General features: G+C 45.4%; 1 protein-coding gene across 1 annotated transcript in view; it reads left to right on the top strand.

Annotated features, from left to right (window-relative positions):
- Nucleotides 1–12353: 12353 nt before the first annotated feature.
- Nucleotides 12354–23872, top strand: part of KCNIP3 (potassium voltage-gated channel interacting protein 3) — a 106492-nt gene continuing 94973 nt past the window's right edge. The window contains exon 1 of the mRNA XM_056860288.1: nt 12354–12420. Coding sequence (XP_056716266.1) covers nt 12406–12420 — 15 coding nt within the window. The 5' untranslated portion in view covers nt 12354–12405. The remainder of the gene's footprint in view (nt 12421–23872) is intronic.

Here is a 23872-nt window from a genome sequence, read left to right as displayed (position 1 = left end):
TGCTCTGACTAATATTTAGAGAAACATAATAATCAGCTACCACTACTTCAAATGAGCACTCAATAGTTAATACTTTTCCTGCTGCTGTCTAGGCATTTAGAAGTGCCTCAGTTTCCATATAAAGTTTAAGATGTTACAAATCACAGGAAATAGATCACGATGGGTAGCCATGTTAGTCTGCCTGTAGCAGCAGAAAAGAGCAAGAGTCTAGTAGCACCTTAAAGAATAACTAAATTTCTGGCAGGGTATGAGCTTTCATGAGTCATGGAAGAAGAAGTAAGCTGTGACTCATGCCAGAAACATCACAGGAAGTTCAAGAAATATGGCTTCTGAAAAGCCAATCAGGAAGCCATATTCTAAAATATTTCCATTCACCGTGCTAGGAAAGATCAGCTTGAAATTATCATTTGGGCCTTTTGGGAAAATTTCTTCCAATGTATTTGTATGTACATAAGGCAGATTGAAAAACAGATGGAAGAGGAGGGTTTTTCTGTGTAAGTGACAAAAATATGACTGGCTGCTTAGCTGGCTGTCTCCCAGGATGGAGTTTAGGCCTGCAGAATAGCAGCAGCCATGTCTAGCAAACCACCGGCGGGAGGTTTTTGGGGCGGATCCTGAGGAGGGCGGGGTTTGGGGAGGGGAGGGTCTTCAATGCCATAGAGTCTAATTGCCAAAGTGGCCATTTTCTCCAGGCGAACTGATCTCTATCAGCTGGAGATCAGTTGTAATAGCAGGAGATCTCTAGCTAGTACCTGGAGGTTGGCTACCCTAGAATGGCACCATAGGTAGAGGAAGCATTCCCGCCTTCCCCTCCCCCCAGCAGTTTCTTCATGTGAAAACCGCACTCGGGGGGGGGGGGCGTTATTTCACCAGTTTTGCTGCTCCATGTGCACAGATATGCCAAGTGGGGCAGCAAATCCAGCAAAATATCTTCCTCCCTAGCAGGATTTTTATGCAGGAAAAATGCGGGGGGGTGGGGGCAGGAGCCCTTCCCCTGTGGTGCTGTTCTGAGCCCATTTGGGCTCTTCCTTTTTAAAAGAAGCAGTTCCCCACAGCAGTTCCCAGGTTTCATATTTTAAATTAATAACTCTAGCCCATTTTGTTGCGGAGATATGCTTTTCCCCTTACATCTCTGCAAGAAAAGGGACATGAGCTTACTTTAAAAAAAAAATGAAAGCTGAGAATTCAGATAACTTGATGCGTATTTTGGTATAACAGTATATTTGATATAATGCTATTAAATCTCCAGTTTAAAAAAAACCTCTGCAGTAGGGAGATGACATGGCTACCATGGTGGAAATGGCTGTTGTGCGGGCAGGACCAGGAAAATCCAAATGCACCCACATGGCAGCCATCCAAGTTTTGCTGCCATCTTTCCCAAAACCATAGAGCAAAGAAGAGCCAGGGAAAACCTAGGATGTGCACAAATGTAACATGATGCTGGGGGGAATCAGGGGAAAAACAAAACAAAACACTTCCCAACAGCTAAATGTTGGAGCAAATAACCTGTGTGTGGAAATACCCCTAATTTAGATTATCCAGTCTGTCTTTACCTTTAGCCTCACTCAACTTCTAATCATACTTTTCAATTGCAGGAATATTACAGGAAAGAACCCTGGATCCATTCCAAGATGAAGACTCTTCATCCCCCATCAGACATGCCTTTGCAAGTCATAAAGTTCCACGGGGCTGATAGAGACCACTTGTTGAAGAAATATCGTAACCCATGCAAAACGTTTTATGCCATCACTCTTACTTACCTCACTATAATTTTTTCCTTTTCTTCCAAGTTTCCCTTATTGGTGCTTCTGGCTCATTACAGATCAAGCAAATATGCAGATGACACCCTCTCATCAGTTTAGTGTCTTTTGTTTCTGACACTACCTGGTGGATCAAATCTAAGACTTCAGAAGAAGACTTAGCCTTGCCCTAAAGTGGTGGTGGGGACATTCAAGAGTTGAGTGCCTGTTTTACTACCTGAATGTATAGAAGGAGGTGGTGCTCCAAACTAGCACATGGCAAGAACTGGGAGTGCATTTTCTTGGAGTGGGTGCTGGGGCTGATTATGGCCAAAGCTGAGGGAATGGTAGTTCAACAAGATACAACTGATAGCAGTTTCAGAAATTAATGGCATCGCTAACATTTTACTGTGACCTAGTGTTGCCAACCTCCAGGTACTAGCTGGAGATCTCCTGCTATTACAACTGATCACCAGCTAATAGAGATCAGTTCACCTGGAGAAAATGGCCGCTTTGACCATTGGACTCTATGGCATTGAAGTCCCACCCCTCCCCAAACCCCACCCTCCTCTGGCTCCACCCCCAAAATCTGCAGTATTTCCCAACCTGGAGCTGGCAACCCTACTGTGTCCAGCTTCTCAACTTGGAGAGCTGCACTTTCCCCAGCCAAGTTGTTTGAGGGCAGAGGCTTTCCCACTTCCCAGCAATAATGTCCTTATGGCTCTGAGCAGCTTGGCCAGAGAAGGTCTGGCCCTCCATACTCAAGAATTTGATGGGAGTTCCTTACAATGCTATAGAAGAGAGTACCGGAGATCCATCATTGCTGAGGCCTCCGATGCACTCTCTTGTTTCATGCTAGGAGTCGTACTTGTGATGCCAGGAGCTCAAGGAAAGGTGAGGGTTTGGCAGTGAGAGGAGTCTCTGTGCAGCAACACAGTTGGGCATCCATTCATTTTGGGCACAGAGAGATGGACCACTTCTCATCTGACTTGGGTTGGGCCAGGAGCTGGAAAAGTTAGGATGGGGGCAAGATGGGGCACAGTAATTGGCTGTCCCTGCACTATGGGGATCCCGCACTCACCTGCTTCCCTCCAAAATATACCTGCTGGCAGTTGTGCAGTTTACCACTCAGTGCAATAATCACAAATGATGGTCTGCTTGTCAGATTGGTGTGCTTTTTTTTGCCGTGTTGAATACTGTCTATTTAGGAAATCCTCTATAAGTGAAGTAGACCAAGGGGCCCTTCCATACAACCTGGGTTTGCAGTCAAATATGTGCAACATGGTAAAAGACAGTGTTATGTAATGGGTAGGGTATTGAACTAGGAAAGGGGAGGCCCTGATTCAAACCCTTCCTGTGTCATGAAGCTCATTGGGTGACTTTAGCCAGTCACTCTTTCAGCCTAACCCTACTTCACAGGGCATTTATGAGGATAAAATAGAAAGGTGGGATATAAAAATGTAATTAAATAGGTTTAACTGCAGCCGCTCCTCCCCCCTGATGAAATTGCTTATACAATACACGTTTTTTTCAAATGAATGGTTTGTTTCCCCCCCATGTTGTATTTTTAGGTGAGATGTACTGTACAAAGCAGTTCTCATTTACATCAGTTTTGCACATGCATTCGGGGCTTATTTTCTTTTTGGGTGGCTCTGCGTAACAGGCAGAGAGAGGTTCATGCACGAAGGGATATGCAATGCTTATTTTTAGCAACGTTCCTCTGTATGCCATGCCACGGACCCAGATGCTGTTTTTCAGTGGTGCTATAAATGGAGATGTAGGGGCTGTGGCTCAGTTTAAAGCATCTGCTTTGCATGCAGAAGGTTCCAAGTTCAGTCCCCGGCATCTCCACTTGAAAGGATCTCAAGTTGCAGGTGCCGGGAAAGGCTCTTTCTGTGCTTTAGCCCTGGAGCATCACTGCTAGTCAGAGTAGATGGGCCAGTGCTCTGGGTCATGAAGGTCTTTTATGCATGGCTGTTTCACTCGCCATCACCCCTCTGATGACTTCGGGTCTTTGTGTTGATTATGCATGCCGTTTCCGACTGTCTGAGGTCACCTCACTCTTCCCCTGCATTTCCCCGCGTTTTGCCCGAGTTTTCAGAGACCTGTTTTTATCTCAATTTTTTTTCTGCTGGTCAGTGACTGTATTAATAAATTGTTGTTGATCTCAAATTTGAAAACACAGGCAAAACGCGGGGAAACAAAAGGGGGAGAGCGAGGTGACCTTTGACGATCAGAAACGGTAGGCATAATCAACACAAAGACCCAAAGTCGTCGGAGGGATGATGGGCAAGTGAAACAGCCATGTATGAAAAACCAAAGTTTCCTTTACTGCAAATGTGTGCCTAAATGGTGAGGAGCACCACACACAGAGAAAATTCCTCTCCCCCGTGCCAGTATGAAGTTCCCACATATTGTGAGCCCATAGGGGACAGAGATCCTGCCTGTGTTTTGTATGAATAATTACTGTCATTTGCCCTCAACTTCTGGGAAAGGGTTGCCAATAAATAAATGCAGGCATTCTTAATAAAAGAAATGGCCATTGTTAGTGTTTCCTTTTGTTGCTGAATGTGTGTGCTTGGTGAAGGACATGACGTTAGCAAGGGCTGAAGTATTGTTCATCATCATGTCTTCAGTGCAGTCCCGCATGCCCGGATAGAAGACACTTGATGAACAGCAGTTACAGGTAAGTGCAACTCTGTTTTACTGAAGGATGCCTCCATAGTTTCAGTGGTGCAGCAGCCTCTTTCCCACAGATTACAGTGATTCATTTTGAGGGTTTATTAGGCTTTTCTCTGCAATAGGTTTGCTAGACCCTGACCTAGATAGCCCAGGCTCTACATCTGATGTTCTTATAACCAGGGTGCTCCTGGGCTAAGCTGCCAATGGAGTCCTCAGGGAAGTATGCATTACTCGTTTTCCTTCTTCCTTTCCCTAGATTTAACAGCCATTAGCTATTCATCTACCATTTCACACTTTAAAAAGGGGGGGATGAAGATTAATTTCTGCTTGACACTATAAAGAGAGAAGTTGCTGTTTCTCACACAATTCACTAATCTACTTGATAACATATAATGCAGTATCCACCTACCAGAAAGTATCATTAGCTGTTTTATCCAGGGAGTGATATATTTATTTTGTGCAATATTATTTTGTGAACATGCTGAAACAATGTGGGCTAGGGAATCTACTTGATCTGGACAAAATGGGCATTTGCATTCTTCTACAATAATTTTCCTTCAAGCTCCCTTGACCCCAAAGGTTGTGAGTGGTAAATTGGGATTTCTTTAAGGAAATATGGTGGAGAGATATTTGGCCACCGCCAATGTTGTTCTTGGATCTCTATCCGCCAGCAAAAGGGGAATGTTTTATCTTTTTTTTACAGTGGCAGGTAATTTGATTAAGATAGGAGTAATTCGTTGATTGCGATAAGAATTGTATTGGGGGCATTCCAACCTTATATGGGATAATTAATCCACTCTCTTCAGATCACATGGACAAAGCCTATCTGAATAAGGTAAATTGCCATATCTTCCATTTAACACTGCCGAAGGTGCGGCGTTCAGGTGAGCAAGCATAAATGTTCTACGGTAACAAGGGACTATTAAGGTGTTAAAATAAGCTGGAGTTCGCAAAGATACCCAAGAATTGGGTAGAGCATACTCTCCTAATGCATGCGTACAATAATTTTATTGTATCTCCCTCGTGTTTCGTCTCGGCCGACTCTAAGGCATTATACTTTGCCAATAAAAAAGATTGTCTAAATTTATGGATTTCTAACCAGCGGAAATAGTCTTCTGTGCTCCAGATTTTTTGTTTGTTTGTTTTTTCCTCAATGGATCCAAGCTTTGCTTTTCAGCTGAAGGATGATGGTTGTGCCAACTTCCTCTATAATCCCCCTGGTGAGTGATGAGATGGCAGCTGTCACGCTTGACGTAGATGTTATTGACTTGTCCTTTCTCAAGCCAACCAGGGGCTAAGTAGACATTTCATCAGTTGTGTGAGGCATTAGAAGGAGACAGCCTCAAGGATGACTAGCTGGTCAAAAAGTCCACACAATTTAGTAGCAAGTACCATTTGCAGTGAGCTGTGACTTATTCACACTTGGATGGTTAACGAACAGAACAAGATTGCTGACAAATCCAGAGGAGTATAGTTTACAGCAGACTTTCTGCCTTGTGGGAATATTTCCATATTGGCTTGCATGCCCAGGAATCCCTATATGTTGCCCAAGATTCTGGGATATATTCTAGAATGGACACTTAAGGTGTTGTTCAGTTGCATGAATACTTTTTACTTAAGTTTGTTTCTTAACCAAATCAGCTGTGGATACCCCCATTCTGAATCAAGTGGGTGAGGGAAGAGCTCTCTCCATGCAGGCTGTTTTTCTATATAAGAGTGGCCCATTCTGAGCTGCCCATGGGGGAAATAAAAGTACAAATACATCTCATTGTCCGTGGCCACCACCTCCCCAGTATCTTTTCTTTGATATACTGTCCAAAAGAAGAGATGAGTGGATTTATCCCAGGAGTGGATTTATCTATTTCAAGTGTGACAGTCCTGAAGAGAAGACCTGTGTCTTGTGGAAGGTCTTTCAGCAAGAGGTCCACCACTATCTGATGGTACCACAAGTCAGGAACCGATTCTTTATTCCCAGTGCTTCAGCATCAGACCCCATGAAAGAGGAGAAGCCATGCAAAGTCCCTCCTTAATCAAACAGGTTTACTGTTAAATTGGCTAATGAAATATATCAACACCTTCATGGATATTAAGAATTAGCAATAGATGAGGAGGCCAATACTGTATGTACTATACATTTAATGTTGAAAGGTGGCTGCAAGAAGAAACATGTTAACATATTAATTAACATATTAATCCTGAGACTTACAGAAAAAGGACTAAAAAGCTTGAACTCTCCACAAGGAATCACAGGAGGGTAACGGTTTGGAAATCCCACCATGTATCCCCAAATCTTCCCCTCCAGGATTCTATACACTCTCAGGAGCCTCAGAAGGCTATTTTCTCCCTCTTTTCCTCCCTTTAGGAGCCCTGTGGTGCAGAGTGTTAAGCTACAGTACTGCAGTCCAAGCTCTGCTCACGACCTGAGTTCGATCCTGCCAGAAGTCGGTTTCAGGTAGCCGGCTCAAGGTTGACTCAGCCTTCCATCCTTCCGAGGTCGGTAAAATGAGTACCCAGCTTGCTGGGGGTAAAAGGAAGATGACTGGGGAAGGCACTGGCAAACCACCCCGTAAACAAAGACTGCCTAGTAAGCGTCGGGATGTGACGTCACCCCATGGGTCAGGAATGACCCCGTGCTTGCACAGGGGACCTTTACCTTTTTACCTTTTTCCTCCCTTTAATTTATTAATTTTATTATGGGGATATCTATACCTACTTTCCCCCCCAATGAGGACCCAAAGCATCTTACAACTTCATTTTCCCCTTCTCCCTTTTTCCTCATAATAACCCTGTGATGTAGATAAAGTTGATTTTGTATGACTGGAGAGTTCCCCTGGGGAAGTAGAGAATTCTCCCTTACCTGAAGGTGGCCCTATTGTGCTGCTTTCATTATCTTCACGGGGCCCAGCTAGTTTACTGTTAGATTCACAGAGAGTGTGTTAAGTGATTATGACTGTTGATGTGGAATACAGCAAGAATACCCAAGGGGTAACAGGCACCAAATAGGCATTGTCCCTAGTAACCAGGTACACACTTTGCCTCTGAACCCAATTTAGTTCTAGGTGATTAATAACAAAGCCAGAATTGGGATAAACCAGCTGGGTTGCAGAGTGTGTATAAGTGTCTTGCATACTTTTGGGAACCTGCAGAAATGTTGCAAAAAGCTTGTGCATCAAGACTTTCCTGACTCCTCTTATTTTATTTATGGACTTAATATGTTTTTATATCCTCCACAGCAGTTTGCGCCCTGACCTGGATGGCCCAGGCTAGCCTGATCTCATCAGATCTCAGAAGCTAAGCAGGGTCAGCCCTGGTTAGTATTTGGATGGGAGACCATCAAGGAATACCAGGGTTGCTGCGCAGAGGAAGGCACTGGCAAACCACCTCCGTTAGTCTCTTGCCATGAAAACCCCCAAAGGGGTCACCATAAGTTGGCTGCTACTTGACGGCACTTTATACACACACAGCAGTTTGCAATTTAAAAAAAAAACCACAACAAACAATACATTTCACACAACATGGTTTGAAAAGCCAAGCAAAGATTTAAAACCACCTGACTCTCCAGGTTAAAATGACAACAGCCTGCATAGAGTTATCACATGCCTGCTTACCCAGAAGTCAGTTTCATTACTTGGATTATGCCCATTGCAGTCTCAGTCAGATGAAAATGATCTTCACCTGCTTCCTAAAGTCCAGTTAGGAAGAGGAAAGGCTAATGGCACTGAGCAACTTGGCTGTTACACTTCAGCCAGTGCAAAAGATCTTAATGTGGGGGTAAGGGTATTCCAGGGAAGGCCTATTTCAGATAAACAGAGGTCATGCCTCTTCCTGATCTAGGAAACATGTCAGTGTGCCGGTGGTTCTCTTTTGGAAAGTTGTACACATGAACACATGAAGCTGCCTTATACTGAATCAGACCCTTGGTCCATCAAAGTCAGTATTGTCTACTCAGACTGGCAGCAGCTCGCCAGGTTCTCAGGCAAAGGACTTCCACATCACCTATTTCCCTAGTCCCTTTAACTGGAGAAGTCGGGGATTGAATCTGGGACTTTCTGCATGCCAAGCAGTTGCTCTACCACTGAGCCACAGCCCCTCCCTATCAGTATTGTCTACTCAAACCGACAGTGGCTCTCCAGGGTCTCAGGTAGGGGTCTTTCACAACACCTGTTTGCCTAGTCCCTTTAACTGGAGATCAGGGTCCATCAAAGTCAGTATTGTCTACTCAGACCGGCAGCAGCTCTCCAGGATCTCAGGCAGGGGTCTTTTACTTCACCTACTTGCCTAGTCCCTTTAACTGGAGATGCTGGGGATTAAACCTGAGACTTTCTGAATGCCAAGCAGATGCTCTGCCTCTGAGCCACAGCCCCTCCCTATTTGTATTTGTGTACTGGGTTTACCACTGAATTTCATTTGCAAAAAAGATTAAATGTTAATATTGCCTTCAAATCCTGAGGGGGGGGGGAATTGCTTAGTCATCTTTTTATGAACAAACAAAGCCCCGAGAACAAAATCTGCATTCTGGACCAGAAGCACTTGTCACTGTATGGCAGCTCTGTAGGCAGTGGCCTTATGGTTGAGGACAGCTACAGTTTTTTCAGTCAGTACTCCCTGTCCCCCCCCCCCCTTTCTTTAACATTTTATTAGCTTGACTATTAGTTGGGAGGCTTACTGATCACTGACTTGCTTTCTGTTGGCTCCTGTGCTCTGATTACTCCACCAAGGAGCACCATTTTTATGCATTATTTATTAATACTAATTACAAATATTTATGGGTCTGTTTTCAGTTTGTTAGTTTTTAGTTTATTTATATAAATGGTTTTAATGTATTTGTAGAATCTAACTTGTTCCAATTTGGCGTAAGCCGCTCTGAGCCCAGCTTTGCTGAGGAGAGCAGTATATAAGAATAATAAAATGTAATGTATTTAGTTGGTGCAAGGACTATGCTGAACTGTTGAACTGTTGAATTCAGCTGTGGTGAACTGTGTTGAGCTTGAGGCTCTGCTCCAGGCTCCGTTGTCTGTTTCTCCTATTGGACGGTGGAGTTTGGCCATCCAACTATGGACTGGGGGGGTGGCTCCAGGTGGTTGGGAACTGTATGTATATAAGTTGGGGTGTTTTGCAGTTAAGTTAGTTATCTCTTCCCCGTTAACTGAATAAAGTGGTTGCTGTTGGAACTGTGTCTCTGGCCTCGTGTGTAACCTACGCATACATAATAAATAAATAATCTTTAGCAAGGGCCAGTTTTTCCCCAGTGGAATCTACTTAAAAACCCCATTTCATTAGGCTGCTGGGAAACAACCTGCTGATACCTAGAAAGCTGAGCGCGTGGGTTGCTAATGCCCAGAGCAACAAATACATTGCAGTGTTTCTGAAAGGGTCTGGAGGATTCCTTTGTCCTGGACACAGCAGCAGCAAAACCGCATAGACTGAAGCAGACAGAAGAGGGCAGTCATGGTGGCTTTATGTGGCCGGGTTGGAGATTAAGCACAGCATTCACTTTTTAATCTGATTGGGAGATTAAATTGGATTTAGCTGTTGTACTGTACGGAGCATGCAGGCGCAGGATGAAAATGTTTCTGTGTCGCCTAAGGAAAGCAGCAGGGCTTGGGGACGCGGGCCTGCTTGCAACCAGTGGCCCCACAGGCTGGCTGGGGCTGCTAGGTTTTCCCAAGACAAGTCTACTGGAAGGAAAACATCCCAGAGTGAGAATCTGCTTCCAGAGATGGAGAACAGAAGAATTCCAAGTCAGCTTGAAAACGAAAGCAAATTATGAACACCAGCAAGGCCGTTTGCAGCAATACCCCACCATCTCATAGGGTTGCCAGGTCCTTCTTCGCTACCTGCGGAAGGTTTTTGGGGTGGAGCCTGAGGAGGGTGGGGTTAGGGGAGGGGAGGGACTTCAATGCCATAGAGTCCAATTGCCAAAGCGGCCATTTTCTCCAGGTGAACTGATCTGTATTGCAGTTGTACTAGCAGGAGGTCTCCAGCTACTACCTGGAAGTTGGCAACCCTACCGTCTCAGGATTCGGCTGAATCCTGTTGTGACTCTCACACTACCCACACACACACCCCGAGCATTAATCTCTCCAGAACCATAAACTACTGCCTTCTTCTCTTCTGCCACTTTGGGATCTTGCCATGGAAGTCTTGGTATCAAAGTCAGGAGAGACAGGGATTGGCCATCTCCCTGGTGACTAGAAGCTCTTCAAATGGAAAAGAACAGCACCTACATCCCTTCTGAAATGAAGCACTGGCTTGTGCACTGTAATTACGCCTTTGATGTCACTAAAAAAATGGAGCAGCACAGAATGTTAGCAAAAAACATTACTAGAGAAGAGACTATCCTGTTTGGGGCTCAGAGTTTGCAGATCTGCCTCTGCTATTTTACATGTTTGGTTATCCCCCCCCCCCCCAAAAAAAATCTGGTTCTTTTATTAGGCTGGTTCCAGCATGCCAGTCTGCTTGCTCTTCTAAGGAAATCTACACGGTTTTGGGTAAAACCCAGTAGGCCAGTTTGGATCTCTCCAATGTAATTTTCTGAATCTGTTCCCTAACAGTTCCAGGAATATGGATTATCCTCTCTCCTTCAGTATTAAAGTTCTGTGGTTTATTAAGGCTTCCTTCCTTTGGGGGTAGGGGAATCCAGTCTCTGGTCAGGGCTCGGGTAGAGTGACAGAAGATGATCTGCTCATCTAAGGTACCTGTGCTTGCAAGTCCCTGTAACTGTTACCTGTACTTGCAAATCCCTTGCAGCCGCATACAACATCTGACTCTCATTGATCACAGTACAATACAGGGTATAACTGCTAAAGCAGAAAGCAGGAAATAAAGAGCTTACTTTACAGCAGCAGCGGCAGCAGAAGAGTTGGTTTTTATACCCGGTTTTTCTCTACTAAAAGGAGTTTCAAAACGGCATATACAATCACTCCCCCCCATAACAGGCGCCTTGTGAGGCAGGTGAGGCAGAGAGAGTTCAGAGAGAACTGTGACTAGCCCAAGGTCACCCGGCAGGCTGCACGTAGAGGATTGGGGAAACAAACCCAGTTCTGCAGATCAGAGTCCACTGCTCTGAACCACTACAGCACGCTACCTCTCAAGTTACAGAAGTTTTCTTATCTTATCAATTTGCTGTCAAGTCACAGCTGACTATGGTGACCTCTGGTGGGGTTTTCAAGGCAAGAGACATTCAGACGTAGTTTGCCATTGCCTGCCTCTGCGTCATGACCTTGGTATCCCTTGGAGGTCTCCCATCCAAATACTTGCCAGGGTCGACCCTACTTAGCTTCTGAGATCTGATGAGATCACGCTAGCCAGGGTTATCCAGGGCAGGGCATTTATGGAGCTATGTAATCTTCCTTGTGTCCCAGCGAGAAAGGCGGACTATAAATAACCCACGCACGGGTCCCTTCACACGGAGAGCTGTTAGCTACAGTGTACAGCCAGCGATTCACGTGCCCGGATCCCATGCTATGTTAATAGGAAGTGTCCCCTTTAAATCCCCCCAGGCTAGAAAGGAGAGGGTGGCATTGGTTTGGTGGGGTTCTTCGGTTAAGCTAACTAGTTGCACTGGAGCACAGGGAGACCAAAGAGGGGGAAAGACTGACGGGAGGGGGTTGCTGTGGGTTTGGTTGCTATGGAAACCAGCAACCAGTCGGCTGGCACGTTGCCCGTCACAGAGGAGGAACAATGGTCCAAAAGGTAAACTTGGCATAGGGATGCTTTCCTTTGTCGAGGATGTTTTCACAAGGACAAAGGCAGTTGGCAGCACCTCCCTAGCTCCAATTTTGCGCCTCTTCCCGCGGGCAGGCCTGGAAAGAGCAGCCGCGAGGGAAGACCTTAGAAGACCGAAGCAACCGCGGCCACCGCTTGGATTTTCTCAGCTGACTGGAGGCACAAGCTGGCAAGAGTCCCTCTCCCCCTCTCTGGGCTCCATCTCTGGGACTCCACTCAGTTTTCAAGAAACCATCCATCCGTTTCCTGCACAGGGATGTTTGCCGATATGGTGAGTAAACCAACGAAACTTGCAGGTGGGAATTGCGTACGGTCAGCCTGGCAGGAGAGGATTTCTGTGGGAAATCTATTTGAGTTTCAGGGAGCTCCGTTTGTGGGTGGGTGTGCTTTGACGGCAGCTGCGCTGCATGATGGGCTCCATAGTCTGAAAGTGGTATAAGCAGTTTGGTTGGTTTGTACATTGTACATTGAGAATGCAGGTTGTTTGGTGCAGAAAGGTCAAAGGGTTGCATAACCACAGATGTTGCAACAATGAATAATGTTTATAAGCAGGGTTATAAGCAAGCTGCCTCAAAACCATTCAGGGATGACTGCCTCAAATTTTTGATTGGCATATGGAAGTGAAGTTACTGCAACATTCACATATCATTCTGTTTTCTAATCATTTCAATAGTATCTATTAAAAGGGCAAATTATGCATTACAGATATGAAGTCATACTTACCACTTCCCTGTCACCTGACATACAATGCTTTAAGTCCCTTCACATATTCAGCTGACAATCATCCAAGGCTGCTTCACATATGTTGGGCTTCCTTGAGTTTGCACTTGAATGTGTGAGCTGACTCTCTAATAAGCTCGGGGGCTGTGGGGATATGAAAGTTCTGTCCGTGGTACTAGAACTGTGGCAGCCCATTCACTCATGGAAGTCATAACCTGATGTTGCAATCATCTAGCGATAGGGTTGCCACCTCCAGGTTGGAAAATACCTGGAGATTTTGGGGGTGGAGGGAGTTGAAGGAGATTACCATTAATAGATATCATCTATGAACCTTTCGATTGATTTTTCTTACTCTTTATTTGTATACAGCTTTCAGGTTCTTCTAATCTTTGAAATTTCTTGAAAATGAGTTGCCATGTATGTATTAGGTAGTACAGTTTGTTAATTGTAACCTTTTTGTAGTCATTATAAATATCGTAAGAATTTGCCACCATTAGTCTCATCTTTGTATGTTTGTAAATTGAGAGCCTTGTGCTGCTGTTCTTTTTGATTCAACTTTCTGAATATACAGCACTTTTCCCTATTTCACCACCTGGAGGTTGGCAACCCTAGCTAGCAAACAATTTGCATGTGTGAACAACTCTTTGCCTACAGTAACCAAGAACATGGAAATCAAAAGTTGTGAACCAGGCCATGATGTAGAGTTTGATCAAGTAACGAGGAGGCATCTCTAAATCATCACTTTGCTTCCCTCATTTAGACTGTAATCCTAACACCGCTTTCCTGGGAGTAAGCACCATTGAATAAAATGGAACTTTTGAGTTAAGGATTGTTCTGTTAAATACCTTGGTTAGGCTTCCTCAGGAAGATCCACCCAGGCAGCACCCCCTACACTGTTCCTTGGTCATGAGAAACCTTGCTCCTGCTGGAAGACGCTGCAGTTTCCCCCAGTTCAAAAGCTGTCAACCCAAGTCAGGAAGAAATGCATCACAGAAGACTGGAAAGAGAACAAATTAAATATCAGAACTGGGCAGGAAGAGAGAGACAAAAATAGTTGTGCTGAAAATGTAGAACTTGTCACAACTGTCAGTGTTGAGATTTTCATATAATATTAAACAGAAAAAGCAGGAATAGAGGGCTTTGAATATGAAAATAAATCTTCCTATGATACAAAGCAGAAAACACTCCACCTTGAGACATCTGGAATTTGCAGTTAATTTCTAGATAGCCCTGGTCACCAACACTCAGATTTCTTGTGGTGGCTTGTGGGGTTTACAGAGGCCAACTTTTGCATTTGATTTTAATGAATTCTGTCACCTGGGCAGCATCAGGGACAAGCCCAAGATTAGATCAGAAAAAGGTGATTCCTAGTAGTTAGAGCATCTGCTTTGCATTGAGAAGGTCCCAGGTTCAACTCCCAGCATCTCCAGTTAAAAGGAGCAGACAGTAGGCGATATAAAATGCCTCTGCCTGAGACCCTGGAGTAGACAGTACTAACCTGTGGTCAGATTCAGTATAAGGCAGCTTCATGTGTGTTCAACTGTCTCATTGTCTCACTGAATCCCAGGGCCAGATTAAGTTTGATGAGACCCTAAGCTATTGAACAAAATGGGGCCCTTTATATGTCCAGCTGACCTTTGTCAACAACAAATTGTTGCTGTTTTTTGTGTTGAATATATGCTATATGATAATTTATGGACCTAATAGGTATCTAAAGCCATTTGCACATAACAAAATGTGTATTAAAGTAATTGTTGAACTGAAATACAGTTAAGAAGAAGTATATTAATAGTGAAATAATTATTATTTCCTTAAAAAAAAATTTGGGGGGCCAAGAGAGTGAGGCCGTAAACTATAGTTTGTTTAGCTTATACGTAAATCTGGCACTGCTAAATCCAGTGACTCTTACTTTCATAGATCACAATGGATAGCCATGTTAGTCTGTCCATAGCAATAGAAAAGAGCAAGAATCCAGTAGCACCTTAAAAATGACCAACATTTCTGGTAGGGTATGAGCTTTCATGAGTCACAGCTCACTTCTTAAGATACAGCTTTTAAGTCTGTTGGATCATGGACAGTGTGTTTGGGGGGAGAAGACGGTTTGCTATCCTCAAGGTGAGGCCTGGGGATCTGCTGGAATTACAACAGATCTCCAGGTGACAGAGATCAGTTCCCCTTGAGGAAATGGTAGCTTTGGAGGGTGGACTGGATGGTATTATGCCCTCCTCTTCCCAATCTCTTCCCTCTCCAGGATTCCCCCCCCCAAATCTCCAGGAATTTCCCAACCTGGAGCTGGCAACCCTAGCTGGGACAGAAGGGGGCATGTTCTGCTCACAAAGATGAGCAGCAAAATATGATTCGAAGTGCTATACTTGTTTTTATCATTCTTGTTCTGCTTTGTAAGGTAATAAGAGCCTAAAATAATTATTGGACATTAGTTTCAGGTGGGTAGCTGTGTTGGTCCATAGTAAAAGAGCAAGAGGAGTCCAGTAGTACCCTAGAGACCAATAAAATTTTTGGTGTATAAGCTTTCAAGAGTCAAAGCTTGGTGTAGTGATTAAGAGCGGCAGACTGTAATCTGGAGCACTGGATTGGATTCCCCACTCCACATGCAGCCTGCTGGGTGACCTTGGGCCAGTCCCAGTTCACTCAGAACTCTCTCAGCCCCATCTACCTCACAAGGTGTCTGTTGTAGAGAGGGGAAGGGAAGGTGACTTTAAACCACTTTGAGATTCCTTATTGTAGCCCTGTGGTGCAGAGTGGTAAACTGCAGTACTGCAGTCAAAAGCTCTGCTCATGACCTAAGTTTGATCCCGACGGAAGTCAGTTTCAGGTAGCTGGCTCAAGGTCGACTCAGCCTTCCATCCTTACAATTCTTTGTCAGATATTGGGCATTAGTGACTGTTTTTCTGACTCCATATTTAAAATGAGATGAGGTTACCCATGTTTACATTGATCCCAGTAAGCTTAACGAAGTCACCTCCTCAATGTCTGGGTGGTCCATAGTTTGCCACATAAAAAGGTGGCAGTACTTGGGCAGTGGCAAGAACATGGTGGTGCTCTTCTGCACCTTGTGCAGGAGAACTTGCTGGTAGGTCATACCTCAAGTTAATAAGTGAGAGGGGGGATTATAATTTGCCTTTCCCGCCTCAGCTGCCAAGATTAAGCCTGCCCTGTCCAAAACTTTCTAAATTTGTGCCGCTCTTCTGGCTGCCCCAGATGGACTGCTGTCCTTCACGAGGCCTTCTGGTGAACGCTTCAAGAACAAGACAGCAGGGAAAGTGCTAGAGCAAGAGCACCTTTTAATAATTTCTCTTTTTTCCAAGCCCAAAATGAAAGTGCTCTCTGCTGGGAACCTAGCTAGTGGTTGGCTTCTCCTGGAGATTTCCATCTGTGCCTGAGTAAAACCTGACAGCTGCTGCTGGCGGATGGAGAGAGAGAGAGAGAGAGAGAGAGAGAGAGAGAGAGAGAGAGAGAGAGAGAGAGAGAGAGAGAGAGAGAGAGAGAGAGAGACTCACACTGTAATTATAATTAGATCCCAGAGTCCAAATAAATGTGTTCAGGCTGCCAGATATGAATTGCCTATTCATAGTGATTTCATCTATTTTCCCTTCTTTCGCCCACAAGGCAAAAATGAAAGCAAGGAGGAGTCTTTATCCATTTTGTAGGGAACACCTTCCCTGGGAGGAAATTTTGAAGTGTTGGGAAAGGGAAAGATGACTCAGAGAGCAATCCTAAGCAGGTCTATTCAGAATCCTATTGGGGTGTTTACAGTGGGGCTTCCTCTCAGGAAAGTGTTCTTAGGATTGCCCTTTAAGGAGGAGGAACGTATTAGATGTTTATACTGTATCATTATAAATGGTGTGGAGAACGTCGATAGATTTCCCCCCCCTTCCCATGAATACTGGAACACATCAAATGGAAGGGCAGTAGATTGATAAGAGAAAAAAAGGAAGCATTTCTAATAAACCTATGGAACTCACTGCCACAAGATGTGATGATAATCACTTGTTCATTGCATTTAAAAATCATAGCAACAAAAAGTGCTTCATAGTACTGAAGATACAGTGTATATATTACCTTGTAATCCTTATAACACCCTGACCTGGGTGCCCAGGCTAGCCTGATCTCATCAGATCTCACAAGCTAAGCATGGTCAGCCCTGGTTAGTATTTGGATGGGAGACCACCAAGGAATACCAGGGTTGCTGTGCAGAGGAAGGCACTGGCAAACCACCTCTGTTAGTCTCTTGCCATGAAAACCCCAAATGGGGTCACCATAAGTTGGCTGCGACATGATGGCACTTTACACACACACACACAATCCTTATAACAACTCTGTCAGGTCAGTATTTTTACCCTCGTATTGCTTTGAACACTCTAAATTGGGAGTAGGCAATCCCTAGAACATATGTGCGAACAGTGGCACCCCAGATGTTTTGACTCAACACCCAGGGCCAATTCTCTGTACAAGTGACCGGGGTGAGCCCTTGAGGTTCTGGTGTTATTGTGGCTCAGTTTGCTCCTGGTATGTCTAACCAAGCATAAGCCCTTCCCTTCACACACTTTGGCTTGCACATGAGCCAAAAAAGGTTGCCTACCGTACTTCTGATCTCAAATGAAGCACTGATCTCAAATGATGCTGATGAAGGAAACCGAAGGTGCCGATCCTAGCTGCTGATGCCTGTAAGTGGATATCAGAACTTCTGTGTAGTCAAACCCAAGCACTCAGAGTTTTTGACAGTGTAGGAAACATAGAGTTTTTGACAGTCTAGGATATCATGGAGCACCAAAAAAACAAATAAGTGAGTTCTAGATCAAAGCAAGCCTGAACTCTCCGTAGAAGTTAAAATGACCAAAATGAGGTCACACTATGAGAAGACAAGAGTCACTGGAAAAGACAATAAGGCTAGGAAAATGTGAAAGCAGCAGGAAAAGAGGAAGTCCCAACATGAGATGGATTAACTCCATCCAGGAATCCAGGGCCCTCAGTTTGCAAGACCTGAGCAAGGCTGGGGGTACTAGTACTGATGAGCTACATGCTGCACTTCCAGAACAAGGAAAATAACACCCCCAAGGTTGGGGAAAAGGCATAGGGGGAAGGATTAAGCCCCCTCTCTCCATGTGCTGTGGTCTCATATCCAAATCAGGCCCATGCCTGCCTGGGAAGCACTGAACTTCAGAACGGCCTCTCTACCTGACCCGGGGATGTCTCTGGGGAAAACATAACATGTCATTAGGACCTTTAGACAGTGTGTGTGCATGCAGGGTATGAGTTCACCATCTGTCTCTATGAGTGTTTGGGCATCCAAATATTATGCGAGATGAGTGTGGGCAGGGGTTGTATGGACACAAAAGGTAAAAACACATCTGTTTTACAGAAGTTACCACTTTTTAAAAGTAGTTTTGTATATGTTCTTTGGTCAGCCAGGACTTCTGAGCCGTCTTATTTTCAGTCACTTGTGATGCGCACTCTCTTTGACTGCCAATGACACTAAAAATTGCTTTTTGCAAAGCACCCCCAGCCCACATTTGATGTAGTTTGTCTTGCCCATGACTCATCACAGGCAGAGAATCAGTGCCTGCAGGGATTTCTGGGGATTTCCAGAAGTAATGTGAAAAACCTTTGAATAAACTGCAACATATAGCATTTCTGAGCCCAGCACTCATGTAGACCTTTAAAGCCTTTAATTGTTTAGCTCTAGGATAGCAAAAGTAGAACCTTCTCCGGTTGAGTCCCTTCCCTTTCCCCCTCCTTCTGCAGGCGAGGGGTACAAGGTTTACAGCAATGAGGATCTAGGCCATCTGTGCATGTCTCTGGCCAACAGGGTTGCCAGGTCCCTCTTTGCCACTGGGGGGGGAGAGGATGTTTTTGGGGCAGAGCCTGAGGAGGGTGGGGTTTGGGGAGGGGAGGGACTTCAGTGCCATAAAATCCAATTGCGAAAGCAGCCATTTTCTACAGGTGATCTGATCTCTATAGTCTGGAGATCAGTTGTAATAGCAAGAGAATCCCATCTATTACCTGGAGGTTGGCAACCCTACTGGCCAAAGACTTAGCAAAAAAATGAAAGTCAGACACAGCTCATCAGAACACTGCCACGTGTACACCAGAAGCCAGTCACAAAAGGGAGCTAACAACCCCCTTGCCATAAAAGAGAGAGATCTTCCATGCATTCTTACCACACCATGGTTACTCCGCTCCGAGTTCTTTGTGGTGCCTTGTCTGTTTCTTTGCATTGGTTGGTCTGTGTGTTCAACTGAAATCTGGAAGAGTGTCACTATATTTCATTTAGTCTGTGCCTCCTTGCACATAGCCAGCTCTCAGAGTTTGCTTAGGAATGCTGCTCCAATAATTTCCTTTTGCACTCTTTAGATGTCCATTTTTTGTTTGTTTGTTTTGGTGTAATTAGACTTATGGGAGAGAAGGCAGCAGGGTGTAGCCTGACCTTAACACATCTTGGAAGCTAAGTAAGGTTGGTACTTGGAAGAGAGACCTCCAAGGAAGACTGCAGAGGAAGACAATGGCAAACCGTCTCTGCTTCTCACTTACCTTGGCTGGGGTCACCATAAATCAGCTCCACCTGATGGCACTTTACACACACACAGTGAAACATATGAATTTTAACTGGGCTATTTCTAATTGATGAAATTGTAGTTTATTAATTGTATGATCAATTGTTTGATCAATTAAATACGCATAAATCTGTATCTCAATTAAAAAAAAACATTAGTAGGGGGGAGCTTTTTTTCTTTATTGTTTTTGAGGATGCATGCACAGCATGCCTTCTTTATTTGTTTGCATTATTTATACCCTGCTTTTCTCCCCTATGGGGATGCAAAGCAGCTGACATTGTTCTCCTCCGTTTTATCCTTACAACAACCCTGTGAGGTAGACTGGGCTGAGAATGTGTGATTGGCTCAAGGTAACTCAGCCAAGCTTCCACAGGAGAGTGGGGATTGAACCTGGGTCTGCCAGGTCCTAGTCCAACGTTCTTACCACTGTACCACACTGGCTCTTAGAAGACACCATCTCAGAAAAAGCATGAGACAGAAGAGAGAATGCTACTCCTCTGGGGGTGTTTGCCACCTGTGCCTTCTGTATTAAAAATAATTTCAAAATCTGCTGCCTGAACTAACTGGGAATACATTTTTCGCTGATTTAACAGCGTCATTTTAAGCAGATAGATCATAATGGGTAGCCATGTTAGTCTGCCTGTAGCAGTAAAAAAGAGCAAGAGTCCAGTAGCACCTTAAAGACTAATAAAATTTCTGGCAAGGTGTGAGCTTTCTTGAGTCACAGATACCTGAAGAAGTGAGCTGTGACTCACAAAAGCTCATACCCTGCTGGAGTCAAGTGGCTTAGAAAAGTACTACTCTGGCTAGTTTGGCACAGTTAACAACATGGTTATCTGAAGAACAATATGGTATCTGAAGAAGTGAGCTGTGGCTTACGAAAGCTCCTACCCTGCCATAAAATATTTTTGTTAGTCTTTAAGGTTTTAGAAACATTTTGTTGCGAAATCAATCTTATTTCATTATATATCATCTCCCAAAACTTCTTGGCTTTTTCACCAGTCCGCCAGATGTGATGGAAGGATCCTACTTCTTCATTGCATTGCCAACAGTGGCAACCCAGAGCATCTCAACAGCATTTGGAGCGCAATGCCGTTCAAGCCCTGCGCGGTTAGGGAAAGTCAGGATCCCCCCCACACACACACACCCCACCGAGGTCCCCTCCTGGGAATCCGGTCCCCGCCCGCCCCGAGGTGGCTGGACGGGGCGGGCAGGAGCGCGGGGCTGGCAGGCTGGCATGGCCAGGCTGGCATGGCCAGGCGGAGGAAGCGAGGGAGTTAACCAGCAGGCAAGAGCGCGGGTATTTTTTGCTCCCAGGCGCTCAGCAGCTGCCGGCTGGGGAGGGGGAATGAGCCGAGCGGCGGTGCCCATTGTTGCATCCGTGGCATCTCCGGGCGGGCAAGCCAGCTCCCCTTCGCAGCAGCGTCCTTCCCTCGTTGAGGCTCTGCCAAACCAGCCATGCAGGTAAGGGGTGGAGGGAGCTCCAGGGGGCACTGCCGCCAGTGGGGCCAGGCCAGCCCTATCCTAGGGGGTGCCAGGCGTGCAGCCAAGGGAAGACGGCGCTGGCTGCCCATTGAGGAAAAAAGGGCAGGGAAAGTTTCCCTCTCGTTCCTTTCCGCCCTGGCAGGTGGTCAGCCGGCCCGGGGCAACAGTTTTCTCAAGGGGCCAACAGAAGTGAGATGGAGGGGTGGGGGGACTGGGAGAAGGATGGTTTCCAACGATTGCGGATCGGTTGTGTTTCTACAGCACTCCCATGCGCAAATGATCTGGTCTTATTTGCACCTCGCAACAAACCCTGCGAGGTGGGCTTAGTGGAAACCCACTAAGCCCACTCAGTGAACTCCATGGCTCACCATTTCTGACCCACGGTGGTCCTCGCTACTATTCTCTTATCCCCTACAGATTGTGCATGTGTATGGGTGGGTGGGGGGGCGGATTTCCTTTTCCCCAGAGCCTCAAGTTGGCTGTTGAGTTAAAAGCACCAGATGGGTGTGCAGACAGACAGACCCTGGTTGAGTGAGCTGGACACAGGAACTGGTGCTATAAACTCCAAAGAGACTGTGTGGCATGAAGGAATGGTTACAGACAGAGCTGGTGCATCTTCGACTGACTGACAGGCTCAATGATAAGCAGGAAAATCCCTGGTTCAAATGTAGCCTCTGCCAATAGCTCACTCGACAGCAGTCGGCAAGCCAGTGTGGAGTAACAGTTAGAGAACTGGACTAGGATCTGTGAGACCCTGCTTTAAATCTCCACTCTGCCTTGAAGCTCTCTGGGTGACCGTAAGCTAGTCTGTCTCTCTTTGTCTCAGCTTAGCCTACCTCACAGGGTTGTAGTGAGGATAAAATGGAAGCAAGAAGAGCGGCACGTGCAACCCTGGGCTCCTTGGAGGAAAGTGCATGGTAGTTAGTGCAGGAGAAAAATGCACTCAGGAGATACATAGGAATCTTTTGGAGTTTCTTTTGGAGTTTTCCTCCCCATATGGGGATGAGGATGACCTACTTTGCAGGGTTGTTGTAGGGGAATGTTGCAATAAATTTATCTGAAGTTCTCTGAATGTCTGAAAATAGTATACAGTATTGTGAGAATTCTGGGATGTGCATTTTGCAGGGTTCTGAAGTGGCGGTGAGGGGGTGGTGAGGTTTGTGACTCCACTGCAAAGCCCATTGAACAAAATGCATTGTGTGTTGTTGAACATACTGTCTCCCCAACCACTTACTTCTAACTTTTCTCCATCCCCCATCCTAAACTACCTATGAATGAGAGATGGTGTAGTGTAGTTGTCAGAGTGTTAGTCTAGGATCTGGGAGACCTAGGTTCAAACCCCCACTTCACCATGGAAACGTGCTGAATGACCTTTGGCTAGTCACACACTTGCAGCCTAACCTACCTCACAGGGTTGTTGTGAACGTAAAGCAATTTAAGGTGCTTTGAGTCCCCTTTGGAGAGAAACACAGAGTATAAATAAATTAAATAAACATAGGCATGCAAGGCAGCTATCCAAGGTGGAAGGTTGCTTAACTAGAGCGGGGAGAGAATATTATGTAGGTGTTGAATATCTATGTGGATTTTCTGGAAAAGATCCATGAGCAGGAGCTGACAAGAGTCGAACTAACTGTTTTGCAGATTTTGTGGGCTTTTCAATATCAGCTTAACATTTTGCACATGTATCTATGGGAACACTTTGAATCGGAGAATGTGGCCCTTACCTCTCAGTAGACTTGTGGAATCTGTAGACAAACTGGCTTGGAATTCCAGGCACCCTTCTTGGTGAGAAGAAGAAGAAGAGTTGGTTTTTATATGCCGACTTTCTCTACCACTTAAGGAAGAATCAAACCGGCTTACAATCACCTTCCCTTCCTCTCCCCACAACAGACACCCTGTGAGGTAGGCGGGACTGAGAGAGTGTGACTAGCCCAAGGTCATCCAGCTGGCTTCACGTATAGGAGTGGGGAAACAAATCCAGTTCACCAGATTAGCCTCCGCCGCTCATGTGGAGGAGTGGGGAATCAAACCCGGTTCTCCAGATCAGAGTCCACTGCTCCAAACCACTGCTCTTAACCACTACACCAGATGATGCACACAATTTGCGGTGGGGGGAGGTCAGAGCTGAGAGCTAGGGTGACGGTCACAGTGCCATTCCAAGCAGAGTTACACCCATGGACTATAATGGACCTAGAAAGGAGTAAATTCTGCTTAGGATGGCGCTGTCAGGCTGCTTGGGGTAATCTGAAGCCACACGCAGGGTTTCATGTTCTCTCTCGCTCTCTTTTTCCCTCCAAGACGTAGCAGCTTCTCCTTGGCACTTTATTATTATTGTTTTTATTACTTTCCAGTTCTAAACTATCTTCTCTGCAATGCTGGGAAGTACATTTGGCAGTGAGCTCCTGACAAGCTGGGTTGCTGAAGTGGCAAAGAAGATCTTGTTCCCTCTCAGCAAGTCCCCAGAGCCATTTCAAATCTTGCTTTTGTCATGAATTAATCAGGCAGCCGCGGGCATTCTTAGCCTCAGTCTGCATTGTCTGTGATATGGGAGTGAAAACCTGCTTTATAGGGTGGCCGTTACAGGGTTGAGAGCTGGTGTAGTGGTTATAGAGTCAGGCCAGGATCTGGGAGACGCAGGTTCGAATCCCCATCTGCCGTGGAAGCTTGCTAGGTGACCTTGGGTCAGCCACACTCCTTTGGTCTAACATGCCTCACAGGATTGTTGTGAAGATAAAACAGGGGAGAGGAGAACAAGCTTATTTCCCCATGAGGTGGAAAGTCAGGGTATAAATGAAGTAAATACATAAATAAATGTTTGAAAAGATTACCAAGGCAATGTACGTGGAGTGCCTTGAACACTCTGAAAGTGGTGATATAGCCATAGCAGTCTGTTCAAGGTTACCCCCAGTTGTTTGCTTAAAGACATGGCTGGAGAGCTCTCTCTCT

Source organism: Euleptes europaea, chromosome 14 (genome assembly GCF_029931775.1).
Source record: "Euleptes europaea isolate rEulEur1 chromosome 14, rEulEur1.hap1, whole genome shotgun sequence".
Lineage (NCBI taxonomy): Eukaryota > Metazoa > Chordata > Lepidosauria > Squamata > Sphaerodactylidae > Euleptes > Euleptes europaea.
This window is presented reverse-complemented; position numbering and strand designations above follow the sequence as displayed.